A 14,736-nucleotide genomic window follows, 5' to 3' on the forward strand; every position below is an offset into this window, starting at 1 on the left:
AGGAGCTGATGTTTCAGTGAGGATACCGCAGCTTAAATTACAATTCATCAACAGCCAAACTAATCACATGGGGTGGGATTAACCTCCCTGAATTTAAACAGCCTCAAAGCAGATACCTATGTCTGAGCTAATTATCTAAATTACCTTTGCAGTTACATAGACAAATAAGCATCTATAGAGGGAGATAATTTTAGCTACCTACCTTTAATTGAGATAAACTGTGTGTTAGAAATTCTCATTTTTCTCTACTAATTATAAGGGAGAGTGGCTCAAATGCAGACACCTACACCACAGACATCAAAAGCTTGGTGAGATGAATCCCACCATTTGTGTTGTGTGCGTGTTAAATCAAAAGAGTATATTCTCACGCAAGGCAGACCAGCATAAATGAGTCCACCAATTATACCAACTGGTATTGCAACAGAACTGGCAAGCCCAGTAGCTCAAAAAATGTTTTCCAGTAAAATAAAAAAAAAATACAGTGACAACATTTTAATTGGAGAGGTTTTCATACACATAGGAAGGCAGAAAAAACTCATATGGAATGGGACTATATGGAAAGAAAAAAAGAGCTAAAATTTAAGCTCAGTAAAGATGGAAAAGTAAGTACAGTGGGCACCACTGAAAGTAAACATTTACCATGGCATAATATAAATACCTCATTGCTGTATACATTCTAAATATAGGGAAAGAGTGGTAAAGTAAATACCACAGTACAGTATGGGTATTTATTTACTTTTTAATAGAATCCACTGTATTTGTTAAGACTAATGACACTGAGAAGGAAAAAAAGGAAAGATGAAACATAGAATGAGAAATACCATAAGCAAATAAGCCAGAAATACAGTTAAGAAATAGAAATCAGCTGCATGGCACCAGCACAGAATGACAGAAGGGTACAGCTGAAAATGACTTCAAGAGATTGATCTTGACTGTAGTCTATCTAGCCTCTTCCACTGAGCCAGAATCAAATATATGCATATTATCCACATTTTTTACATTAAAACTAATAACAGCTTCGGGATAATATGTACTGTAATTTTCTTCTCGAGTTTTATGATTGTAAGAGTAAAGAGAATTTCCTTCGTAATCAACCTAAACCTCCTGCCCTGCAATGCTAGCTGATGTTTTATTACCAAGAAAAAAGAAATCACTCTTTCCTGTAACAACCTTTATTTATTTCCCAGATTAAACAAATTCAGCTGCTTCATTCCTTCAATCTTCCTCATAAATCACATATTCTGTGTTTATAATCAATCTCATTAATCTCTTTCACTCTCTCTAGAATGGCTAGACCATTCTTAAAAAATGACCAAAACTGGACATTGCATTTCAGACAAGGTCTCACCAGTTTCACACAGAGAAGTCTCCTTTCGAAGATTGCTGCCTCGTATTATTTTTTAACTCAGTGCAACTCCTGCATCTTTTTATTGTAGTGTTACCTCTACATTTTATTCCTTGTATTTTACCTGTTTGATTTCTTCCTTATTCCATACCTTGCAGTTAAATTTCATCATGTTGATTCCAGGCCATTACTTCCACTTGTCAAGTTCTTCTAATTTTGATCTTGTTCTCTAAAACAACCCCAACCTGTGCCCATGTTAATGTATTCTGCAGTTTTCAAGTGTATTCTTTGCTCACACAAGTCATAACCTAAGTGCTTAACCAAAAAGGGACGGGCTTACCAACAGCGTCAACACCTTCACCAGTTTAACAGGGAGCTTCTGTCAACTTTCATTTGCAAAAATGTCGGGGTGGAGAGTGTCAAAAACTTTCCAGAGTCAAAAATATGACACCTACTACTTCCCTCTGACACACTATGCTGGTTAATTACTGGGTCATAAAAAAAGTAAAATAGATTGGTTTGACATGATCTCTTCCTGATGAACAGACATTGGCAGTTTTCATCGGCTTGGCTTTCAGTTACACTTCGGTGAGGCATTTTCATCTGTACCAAGGCTGCTGAAGGAAGTCCATGGAAATTAATTATAATTAGCACATCTGAAAAGTCAGTAACTTGCACACAACTGAGATGCTTACCTTCAGTCATTGGAGTTGTTTGAAAAAAATGTGGCCTCCGTACTAGCCCGAGGTCCCTTACAGTATACAGCAGAGTGACCACAAAAACTCAGGAGTACTGAAACACCAGACAACTCTCCTTGAAAATACAAAACCAACCATACTAACTAGTACTGATATATCCTTTAAGCAGAAAGAAAGAGGATGGCTAAAATTGTTAAACTTTCCACTACCAAGAAAGTTAGGCATCCATTTTCCAGTGGCGAACTACTACCTGTCTAGAAATGAAGTGGTAAGGACCTTACAGGCTACCATGTCGTAGACAGGAGTTTATAGAGCTTTAAACTGGGCAGAGATCCCTGAATAGACCTTGAGGTTTCAGCTACTCTTTTGGAAAAGAGTAAAAAGCAGGAAAACTGTGGCTTTTGCCTGGAAACAGGAAAGCGGTATGAGGCCAAAAATATTGTTCCCGAACACTGAATAAATTGCACCAATATTTAGAAGTATCTCCCTATTACAGTTTCATGTGTTTGAGCTTTTTGTGTTCAAAAAGTAAAACCAGGAACAGGAACCAGCAGACATGACTAATCACATTTAATGCTGTGTGTACTCTAAGCATGTTAAAAAAACCTTGCTGGAATATTCAGCTTTCCAAGGTGTTCTGAAACAGTACATTTACTTTGCTACTTTTGAAAAGCAGTGCATAAAGACTTTCTATTAGAACATGACTAAAAATCGTCTATTCACTTCTATATTCTGACACGAATGGAAGAGAAGCAACAGTGTAAAAGCTGATCTTGATTTCTGCATTTTGTCCATTATCGAAGTATGAATTACACACATTCATTACAAATAGTATTCATAAATATTTAGAGCTAATCACAAATTAACCAGAGCATGGGTCCTTACCTCAAATCCTAGTAGTGATTACCACAATAAACTAGCTGTAACTGATTGCTTTCATACAGCAGTTTTAGAGATGCTACAGAATTTTCTGGACAGGAACAGGAATTAGCCACAGTATCTCAAATATGCGTCACAGTGAATGCTTTTAAAAGATGACCACTGTGATCTGACATAAGTGATTTGAACTTACTGCCAGAGAGCACTCATTGATCATATGTGACTTGGCACTACTGTTAGAAATATGTTTAAACAACATCTAAAAAAAGAGAGTTAGAAAATGTATTGAACGAGTTCCTGACCATTTGGTGATCCAACAGAGAATTCAGGACAAATATATTGTCATATGTATCAGGCAGCCAAAATTCTGGATTTAATGACTGAAATAGCCTCATCTTAAGAAACTGTTATCTTCCTTCATAATAAAGTAAAAATTGTCCTTTTCTATATGGACAGAAGACAGTCTTCTTAATGAACCACACTCTTCTAACTATGATAGTCACTCTACTTATACCAAATCTAAGGTTGAAGACTAGAACAGGATAAATTCTTATCTAGCATTTCAATGAAATTATGTTAAGAAATAAATATTTTTTTCTCAGTTAAAAAAATCTTAAACTAAAGAAGCTTCCCAGGCAGATATCATGAAGATGACAGGCTACATGTAGTTACTTTTATAAATCTCATTGATTCTTTCTGTGTTCAGTTCATATTTTGTATTTAAGCTCTGATTCTGCTACTACTGATTAATTTTTAATAAACTTTTTGATATGGGGGGATGAAGAAGTTCTCTGACAGCAAAAATAAAAGATGAACAGTGTCTGTCCTGTGTTGTTACTTATTTTATTTTGGGAAGGCTCCCTTAAACTTTGAGACAGTGAGCCTTTCTGCTACTTTCCACTTTCAGTTTCTTTACTTGGAGTTACTTAGTTGTTGTTGGCATTACATCAATAAAAGTCATACCGTGGACTTATCCACTTGCTTTCTTGGCTACTTCACATTGCACAATCTTTTGCTAAAACTGCCAGAGAGAATAAGAGGATAAGTCAACGTCACTGTGTTCTTTGATGCAGTGTCAGTAGCCTTTGAGAACAGGCAAAGAAGCTGAAGCACTTCCACCAACCTTTGAAGTGGAGCAGAAAAGTGGAAAACCAGAGAGAAAGCAGGCAGGTTCACTCTGAAAAGAGCTGCTCTGTTCTTGGCACCCAAAGTGCTCTCCAGCCACTTAAGGGATTCCACAAACCAAAGTCCTCTGCTCAAAAGGAATGAGAATTGTTTTTAACCAAGCATCCCTGAAGAGTTTTGGCAAAATGGACAAGATGATACACTAAAGAGAGACATGAAAAAGTTTTGTCAGAAAGGTCTAGGAAATTTAACAGGGCACTTCTATTCAGCACGGAAAAGTTCACTGAAATGTGTAAAAGTCCACTACAACACCGTCCTTTATGTTTCCTAATGCTGTTTCAATTCTCCTAAGTATACTACAGACAAAAAATCTCAGCTAGGAGCTGAGAGATACACATAGAGAGAGAAACTGCTAGATCCAGACTTATGCAGATCATAGGATCTAAAAGCATCACGAAATAGTCAAAAATGTATTTCAATCCCTATTCAGTCACTATGATGACATGAACAACGTTTTACTATTATCCATGCGAGAGCTCTATTCACAAGTGGGTTCATATGATCCAATGTCCAATGATTTGTATTTAAATACAGCAGGAATTTGCCTGAGGAAAAATTAAGAAAAATCTAAATGATAAATATTTACAGTCGTTCTTAATTTTCTCCTTCTGAAGTCTTCATGAAGTTACTGAAATGGAGAGGCAAACCTTCAAGCCTCCCAAAATACAAGGCCCCACAGAAGTTACGAGCCAGTCATGGTTTTGAAAGGAATTATATAGTATCAGCAATTTCAACACATCACTATCAAGGTTTTCAGGCTAAGACCTTCAGAGGTATTATACTAACACAAAGTAAGAATAAACATATTTCTTTTTTTTTCCCCGTGAACAAAATATGGATCCAATACTTCTGTCAGATACACATACATAATTGTCCCTAAGAACCATACAGCTGTACCAAATAAATTATACTAATCTGAACTTTTTAAAAAGTACCTCTAGAAGATTGTATTTTCTTCACAAGGTTTGCAAAATAAAACTTTATAGAAGCAAGGCACGGGCTTTGCAATGACATCCCTAGCATTTATCGGCAGGATCTGGCCAAAAGAAGACTAAAAATAATTTAAGTAAAGACTTCCTTGCCCTAGAGGACACTAATGTTCTCTAATTACAGTAATTACAAAATGCAGTGTGTGGCTAGGTGCCAAGAAATACCAGGTTGAAATGCACTGCTATCTATATCAAGCTGGGAACCTAAACACTTTTCAGTACAGCAAAGGCTCAAGCATGGAATGAGGATCTCACATGAGCTATTTGACTTATTCATTTGTTTGGGAAAACATGTATGAAATCAAGGAACAAATACTAAAAGAATGGTTTAAAATAGAATGCATTATAAATTCATTAATCAGAATCGCTTTTGTAAATTTTATTCTTGGTGGGTCCTTTTATTTTGCAGAGTACAACTGTTTGGAATATAAAGGAACTAACAACTTCCACTATCCAAATAATAAGGACTATTTTTAAAGTGTTGACCATGATAATCATGAAAAAAATCTGTTTCCATTAATATGTTCAGATTTATTAAGGTGCAATGTTGTCAATGAAATTATCGGGGAAAAAAGTTTTTGCAAATTCAGTCCACGATCCACAAATAATGCTTAAAAAAAAAAAAAAAAGATCAAGAGGTTAGGAAGTTGTAGGGTTATGGTGCCCAAAACAAGTTTTTCAAGTCTTATTAACACTTTACAATCTAATAAGGATTTATTAATAATGCAATAAAACCCTTTCTAACTGAATAACAGAATAAGGCCTTCCACATCAATCCACAACAAACCAATGTACTGACTTCCTGATTTGGGCACAGTCTCCTGTATGATACTTATTTAAGGGTGGGATTGATGGCAGTAGAGTGCATACGGTTGTCTAAAGTCAATCCACCAAATAACGATTTTAACCACAGAAAGAATGTATTGCCTTATATATTCCAAGATTATTACATACATTGACAAGTACATGACAAAGCACGATGGTTCCCATTTTTGTCTTAAAAGCTAGGTCTTTGCCAAGGGAGGCTGGGCAGACACAGACCGCTCCAGCACAGTGGAGGAATAGGCAGGGACACCAGAGCAGCCGCAAAGCAGCAGAGCCACAACAGCACGCTGCTCTGCTCAGACTGACTACTGCCAGCAACAGCTGGCTTCAGTTTTCAGTACTAGCTCAGATATCTCTTCCGTACAAATGTACCCCAAGTGCATACATGGTGTGAAGGCCGCGCTGGTGTCCATGCCCCAGGGTGGGAAATGTTGAAAGCACGGTATTTTATACAACACACTGATAAGCATTGTTCGGGTACTTTGGAAGGGCAGCAGGGAAACGTCATCCCTCTCTGCTCTCTTTCCAGTGCTGTTAAATTCCTGTGCACACCAAAAGAAAATGTTCCTTACTCCTCTCTGTACTAGGAAACAATTGTGTACAGCATATGGCAGGATAAATATATATACAGCATGCATCTGCCATACATTTTCATAACAAACTGTTCATCATAACCTCAAGAAAGATTTTATTTTTTTTCTGTTGAAGTCATAATGTTGACAATTCTTGAACTCTCTCAGCATTGAAGGAAGAGGTCTAGGAAAGAATGATCTAACATGCAGTCATAAGGTCATATAAGGCCACTGCAGAGGAGTTAGTTAACTGAATTTGTTGGACTGCTGTTCCCTACAGAGGAGCTTACACAGGTTCTTACGCCAAAATCCTTCTATATGGAGAAAGAGATAGAAGGCCAGCTGGAGGATCCATATCAGACTTAAGAAATAGATGAAACTGAAAATATTAACAGTATCAAATTGCCAGGACCAGACAATGTCATTCAAGAATCTGGAAGAACTTGATCTTGAAACTTCTGAATTGCTGTGTGGTACACAACTTCTCCTAAAATGGCCTCATTACCACAGTAACAAAAAACAGCGCGTGGGTGTTAATATTTTAAAAAGCTTCCAGTAGATCCTGAGAAACTGCAGACTAAAAACTGACTTCCATTGGGATGATTTCATAGGACATGTCAAAAAACATATTAAATACACAGATAATATGAATTCTTCCCAAATATTTTAGACTTTGAAGGCGTCAACATGTGGAAAAGGGTTAAGTGCAGTTAAGCTTTCTACAAAGTTCCTAAGTTATTTAAAAATTAATAAATGAATAAAATTAAGGTATCATAAGATAAAGAAAACAGTGATAAAAGACAGAAAACAGATTTAAGAATATGAAATCATTTTGCAAATTCCCTGCAAAATGTGTCCATGGTCCTCTGCTGTATACCTTCTCCACAATAGCGCAAGAAAAGGGCATGTAAGATGGTATTAACCACTTAAGGTAGTTAAAAACAAGATAGAAAAATAAAAGATAGAGTTAGGAGACTCACTAATACTAAGTGATTGGAAGACAAAATGATAGATAGCATTCAATGTGAACACAAGCAAAATAATGAGGACATTGTTGGAGATTACAGCCAACTATACATACACTGTAGCGTAGTAAATGACCTCTTAGCACATTAGAAAGATCTTAGAGTCATTGTGAATAGCTCTATGAAAATGTCGGCTTTAGTTTAGCCACAGTCAAAAAGTCAAGGAATTTAGAAATTATTAGGCAGCGGAAAAAAGAAAAAAAAATACCACTATATCAATTTGCAGTACGCCATAACTATCAACAGTTTGGTTTGTTCCCTTTGAATTAAAAGGAAAACAGTAGAACCATAGCAGATAGAGAAGGAAAACAAAATGGAATAGCTTTTCAAATAGAAGTTTTCAAGTAAGAGCAGTAGGACTCTTCAGCTGAAAAAGATGTGACCACTGAGGAAATTATTATTTCTCACAATAAAGAAAAACAAGGCATCAAATAAAAGAACAGGTTTAAAGCAAAAAAAGTACTTTTTCACACAGTGCATAATTAAATTTATAGAGCTCTGCAACTTGATGCCATGGATTCAAAGAACACAAGTGGACTCAAAAGCATTCAGATTCTTAAAAGAAAATTCCATCTAAGACTATTGGACACAAAAAGTACAACAGCAGATTTAGGAAGTCCCTAAGCTGCTGTTTGCTGGAAGCTGAGGGGTTTCATTGCAGAAGTTTCTCTGTTCACATGCTCTATTCTTATCCTCTTACCCTAGGAAACCATTACTGCTCACCACCAGAGCCACAGTACTTGGGAAGATGAACTTTTCATCTGGTAAGTTCAGCCAGAAAACCATGAGAACGTTCTGTTCATTAGACACACCTACTGTGAATCTTACTGCAGCTAGTAACTTCAGGTCTCTGAACAGTGATAGCCCAGTACCCTTTTTCTTTTTCAAGGCATAAAGGGAGAGTGTACAGCTGTACAGAAAATCAGTAATTCAACCTTTTTGTTTTCCTTTTTTTTTTAAATAGAACCAAGATCTTATATGCTGGAGACCATCCTCAAAAGCTTTTCACCTCTGCACAACTTAAACCAAAACGTGGCATTAGCCCTGCAGTTCTTTCAAAGGTAAGGCTGGACTTTGCAAGTAAGGCATATAACCAATAGCTCCTACCCAAAGTGTGGTTTTTCATCCCTCCCATTCCTTAGGTATGCATTCCCACCCTCTTTTATCAGCACTGGTACTTATCTAATTCAGCCACGTAGGGAGCCAGTTTCATGACTCAGACAGGAAAAAAAAAATTAAAAATTAAATTTAAAAAAATAAAATCTGATTCTTTAAGTACTTGGATTGGTCTCATTATCAACTCAGATACATGCCAGTGGCAGGAGCAGGACAGAGGCATTTCAGCCAGAGCCGCCTGTTAGTGTAGCTTAGTTGTTACACACTAACAGTGCAATGAGAGCATGCAGCCCCCACATACTTTCTCCCAGTTCCAAGCACTCTTGGAGATCTTCAATTTCTCAACTATACAACAGACTTCTAGAGAGACAGGTGTATCAGTGAGGCACCTGGACCTTGATCACCTCCGTTACGATTCAGTAAGACACAAAACTTTACTTCCACAAGCAGAGCTAGCTCTATTTACAAGGAAAGGTTTTACTAGTACAAGGGGCAGCTTACAGTGACATGACTGTGCCCACAGCAGGAGATTTTTTTGCCAGCATGTCTATACTAATAAAGCACCCCAAAAGTAGACAAATTGTCTACAATTGTACAACAATTTCAGTTGTACTTATCTAGCTCACTAAACATAAGGCAAACATTTAGAGGGATTGTTTCCCTATTCTGGAGCACTGGAACTCACCTTTGGTAAGACCCGAAGTACCACATTGCAAGGATTTTTTTTTAGTGGTATGGGTCTATCTGCTGAAACTTTTTTTTAAATTAAACATCCCCATTTATCTCCATCCTTTATTTTACAAAAAAATAGCCAAGTACAGTTTTAATTCTATCAGTACTTGGGTGTTCGAACTTTCTGTCATTCACAAAACTGATCCAGAGGTCACAGACCCTTGGAAAACCAGATCTAAGAGTACTTATTTCTTTATCTGGAAAAGTGGAACTTGTCCCTCCTGTTACTAATATGCATCTAGAAAAATAAAGTGACTATAATAAAAAAAAAAAAAAAAAAAAAAAAAAAAAAAAAAAAATAGTGTCTTATTTATTTCTTGCATATATGCACTATGATAATGACCAGATATTAGTTTTTCCAGAGGAATCTCTTTGCACAAAACAACTCATGCTTCCTTAATAAGCTATCATTTATTGTTCCTTCTTTGCTGTTCAATCTGTCTCCACATCACGTTTATAATTTTGTACTCAAATTTCACTCTTATTAAACAATAAAACATCCCTGATTCCTTTATGACACCTCGTATAGAAAAGAAGGTGGACAATCACACAATCACAAACTGTATCATAAAAATATATGTGCAAACAATCAGAAATCCTGTCCTTTCCTCCTTCTGTTCAAGCAGCGGAGGGCTCTCACTGTCTCCTAAACCATCCTCTCTCAGTTCCCAATACTGACACCCGCCTGCCTCCTCCAGGTACAATCTCCCTTCCCGCTCACTCCCAGGCTTAGTCTTTTTAAGTAGCCTCTCAGCAAATTTCTGTGCTTTTAACCTCCCTCCATAAACTCCTGCTCCCAGTTTTTCTCTGCCCAGAGAGTCACAGTTCTTCCTCTAACCACATCTATTCATCAAATGCTCTTTCCCTCCATACCACTGATTTCTCAACACCTTCTTGACCACACTCTCAGCCTGTCTCCATGCCCTTCTCATGGGTCCCTGTCCCTGAACATGTATCCATCCCTTTGACCAAACCGTTTACACAGACCCTTTGCATTCACAAATCCCAAACTCTTGCCCATCCCAGTCCCTGATTCCCTTGGATATTATGCCAAAATTGAATCCTACTCTCTTAAAAGCTGCTGTCCCGTTCTGAATAACAGGACATAAGAATATCTCCTCAACATTAAAATTGGGTAATCTCTTTTCCATGCTACCTGTACTCTGGGTCAGGGGTCATTGGGGAGCACAGAAAAAAACACCACCACCAAAAACACTTGTTCCAGATGTAGACCTAACACAAAGTCTAGGCCAAAGTGTGTGCAGTGCAGGAGGAATCTTTGAAGAATACAGCTGTCAAAAATCTAACTCCAATGAGTACATCCAAATTCTCTTTCCAAGATATATAATACAGGCAAATGTAGAATGGCATTAGGAACGGAAAAAGGTGCATAACTAAAAATCAAAGCCACCCTTTCGTAGAATCTCAGGAAAAAGTTTTGCGGTATTTTAACATGGGAAAATAATACAGTCTTCCCTATTCTCCTTTTACAAAAAGGCTGGACAGCTTTTTCTTAAGTTTTCCACAAATAAATCAACCTGAGTTATTGGGAACAAAAAGGTAATCTATATTATAACACGGTCTGAAAAAGTCACAGCAGAAAACAAAGTTTACGGACATGTGCAGACAATTGTAACTGAAAGGGTTAAAGGGGTTTCAGATATTATCATCCCTTTGTTTGGAGATGAAAGGTGGTAACTAATTCTCTGATGGCTCTTAGTCTAATATAGTAACACTCATACAGGTAAACTTAAGTTAAACTACCTTTATTGATGGTTTAAGCAAGCATGGTCTCTCCAGGACACATATATGCCCAGTTCAATCAGATCTCCAAGCTGAGAGACATCACTCCAAGCTGGGAAAGATATCTACATCTTGAAATGTGTTAATATGATCCTCTGTCATAACCTTACAATGGAGGGTGTCAGGAAACCTGTGTAATATTTGGTATAAGCAACCCAACCTATAGTAATGCTATTTCTCTGGTGCTTGGACAGATAAACAAATAATACACAGTGTGGACACAGGAAAAAGATTTGAGCTTTTCTGCAGAAACAAGAATACAGAAGAAAAGTTGCCCATTCTCGTCAGACCTCTGGACTTCTTAAAAGCTCTAACACCCAATTTGATCTAATTAGCAAGGAGAGATAGAGTTAGTCTTGAACTATGGCATAAAATCAAAGTTAAAAAACATGGGAGATTTAAGTCTACTAATAACAAACCAAATACAGAGGCTTCTTAAGGGAAAAACACAAACAGAAATTATGTATTACATTATTAATCTGTTAAACACAGGAACATACAGGACTCCAGTCCAGTAACACATGCCAACTTAAATAGAAGACTTTCTTGTTATAGGAGCCTCATTTTGCGCAGAAATTCCATCCAACCTAGAAGCGTGGGAGAGAATCCATGTTATTTTGAAACTTCATAGTTCAGTATTCTTCTTAGATGGTAACTTCTTAGGCCACAATCAACTATTTTGAGTAATGCAATTTTGGAAATTGGCCCCTAACACTGAGGAATTGCCACTTAAATTCAGGAGAGCTATGAGAGATTAAACCCATTAGTATCAGCAGAACATGACACTTGATCCACAAATAGGCATTTTTATCTCAGAGTTCACCCCTGTACAAAAAAAAAGACAAATGAGTAACAAGTGCTTTAAATGAGAAAACAAGTAAGCTAAGACTGAAAGTATGCCGTTTTATAAAGTGACAGTAACTATTCTAAGAACATTTCTTTCTGCATGTCGCTATCAGTTTTTCCTTACCATATATTCCATATTGGAAGCTGGTGGATACACCTGACCCCGTAATTTATTATGAAGATCCAAGATACTTTGCATATCACTGTCTGTGATAGCCCTTTTCCCTCTCTGCTTGGCGATCCACCACTCACCATCTTCATCCATGTACTTTTCCAAAAGTTCCTCTAAGAGCGTGGCATTGGGAAGAACCATTGCAGAAACTGCTTGAGCTATGAATAGCAAGGTAGTTACTCTGAGCCATTCCTGTACTACATACTTCATGATGAATGATCTCAAAATGCTCAGGAGTTAGCTCCAAGACAAAGTCTTTCTTCCAGGTCTGTTGGCTGTAAATGCATAAGAGAGAGTAATGTAATTTTGAGGTTGAAGTACTGGCCTGTATGAACTTACTAAGCAACAAAAACTTGTAGTTTGTACAGAGTTTGCCACCGTTGTTTTAGGGGGAGAAACCAGGATGCTACTTTTTTTTTTACTCTAATAAGTATACACTGTTGATTTGTGAAGATAGCTTATCTTCAACCGTATGAACTTCAGTTTGTTCAAGTGGTTTTATATAGTACACTGGCATGCACATTTCACTGCCTGCATGCAGGAAAACATGCTTTTCATATCTACTTAAAAGGAGGCAGGCATCAATGAAGATTAGAGTGTAGATAAGGTCTTCCAGTATTGGAATTTAAGAACAAAAAAAAGTTAAATGGCTTGCATTCATTGCCAAAACGTGAACTGAAAAACACAATGAAGTTGATATGAAATATCCCCTCTTGGTGCATTTCAAAATATGACTTTGATTAAAGCTTTTGTTTTATGCTTTCCAAAAACCTAATAAAACTAAAGATATTCGACTCAGACAAGGAAATGGGGGGAGATGGGGTTATTCTATTCACCAAACAAAGGAAAGCACAGATAACTCTCAGCAAAAGTAGCACCACTTCCAAGAATACAATATTCCAACACCGCCTATTACACGAGTGAGTGCTTTAGGTAGGAAAGCCATGGTCATTCCCTCACCCTGGGTGAAAAAGCGTGAATCCCGCCACACCGACCGCGCTGGACCCAGCCGCTGGGAGGGAAACAAAAAGAGGCGAAGGGGGCAGAGCCGGGCTCTCCCCAGCGCACCGCCGCCGCCCGCAGCCGGCGGCCCGGCCCCCGCCCCGGCCCCGCTCTCCGTGGGGCTGCCGGCCCCGAGGAGCCGCTCTCCAACCGGAGCGCCCCGCGGCCGCCGGGGCCTGGATGCCGCCGCCGCCCCCCGTCCTCCCCCCCCCCCCCGCCGCGGGGAGGATGCTGCGGGGGGCCGCCGGGCGCCCCCCTCCAACGCCCTTACCCCTCCGGCGGCGGCTGCCTCCTCTCTCCGCAGCCAGCTTCGCTCCGCCGCCCACCTCCTCGCCAGGCCCGCGTCGGGACCGGGGCCGGGGGCGCAGGCACGGCCTCGCCCCGCTCGCTGCGGCGGGCAGCCGCGATGGGAGCGGCGCGGCGGGTGCGGACGTGTCCAGCAGCGGAGCCGCGGCGAGGGGCTGCCGCTGAGCGAGCCGCCGCCGCCGCCGCCTCCCCCGCCGGCCTCCGGTTCGCCGCCGCCCCGAGGAGCTCCGCGCTTCTCCTCCTGGCTCCCGCCCCGCCGGGGCATTTATCGCGGGCGGCGGTGACGTGCGGCGGACACCCCTCCCCGGCACCCCGCGGGGCGGGACGCGCCGCGCTCCGGGCACCGCGCCCGCCCCCGGCCCCGGCACCCGCGCCCGCACTGCCCGTCCTCGCCCGGGCGGGCGCGGGAACGGGCCGGGGCGGCGGAGCCCGCACCAGCTCCCCGGGCGGTGCCTCGAGTCCCGCGGGCAGCGAGGGTTGGCCGGGACCTCAGCCTCCTGCCAGAAGCTGGCCTCGGTCCTGCAAAAGCTGTCGCCCAGAAAAGGTCGAGGGGGGCCCCGTCCCCTGCCGCCTCCGTCCGTTGGTAGCTGGCGAGAGGATGCTAAGCCAGCCCGCTCCTGCTGAGACACAGCAAAGAGAAAAAGCTGGGTGTTCACACATGAGCTCCGCAAAAGTCCAGAACGTGTGAACGTGGCTGGAGGTATTGGGACAGGAATTTTATTGTGGATTCAGGCCAGCTGCATGAGACTTCTCTTTACGAAGTAGAATTCAAAAGGTTGTAACCACTCATTTCTCTTTCCGGCAAGACTGGGCATCAGAGGTGTACTTTTTCGTTGTATTTTCATCAAAGTCTTCTAACCTCAATTTTTTATGCAAGCTGATCGGGACAATGCTTCATTTATTTAGTATAATTTGGTACATTGAGCTAACGGCAGGATTGACCAGCTTCCAGTCTTCACAGGACTGCTGTACCAGCTTGCAAAGGTTTTCTGTATTTTCATTTTCAGAAACTGAGAGGCTGAGGTTAAAATTCATCAGAATCCAGCTGGCTTCAGACCGGGCCTATAAATGCTTCCAAATTTCATGGGCCCAAGAGAAACAATGCCGTGCAAGTAACACACTGCTTCTTATTGTACTCTCTCAGTTTTAGTTATAATTTCCCTAAAGACTTTGAAACTAACCTGTCTTGCAGGATGCTATAGGCACTGTGATATGCAAAAATTGTTATGCTTTACATTGGT

The 14,736-nt window shown here is 40.1% G+C and overlaps 1 protein-coding gene across 2 annotated transcripts in view; it reads right to left on the reverse strand.

The window, feature by feature from the left end:
* Window positions 1–13,489, reverse strand: part of CRISPLD1 (cysteine rich secretory protein LCCL domain containing 1) — a 43,127-nt gene extending 29,638 nt beyond the window's left edge. Inside the window, exons 1-2 of one of the 2 annotated variants that reach the window (XM_050891039.1) lie at window positions 13,461–13,489; window positions 12,140–12,462 (exon numbers count right to left, since the gene is read on the reverse strand). In XM_050891039.1, coding sequence (XP_050746996.1) covers window positions 12,140–12,397 — 258 coding nt within the window. In that variant the 5' untranslated portion in view covers window positions 12,398–12,462; window positions 13,461–13,489. Of the gene's footprint in view, window positions 1–12,139; window positions 12,463–13,460 lie in introns of those variants that run through there. The other variant, XM_050891040.1, reaches the window with a different exon arrangement.
* Window positions 13,490–14,736: the final 1,247 nt, after the last annotated feature.

This window comes from Gymnogyps californianus, chromosome 2 (assembly GCF_018139145.2).
Source record: "Gymnogyps californianus isolate 813 chromosome 2, ASM1813914v2, whole genome shotgun sequence".
Lineage (NCBI taxonomy): Eukaryota > Metazoa > Chordata > Aves > Accipitriformes > Cathartidae > Gymnogyps > Gymnogyps californianus.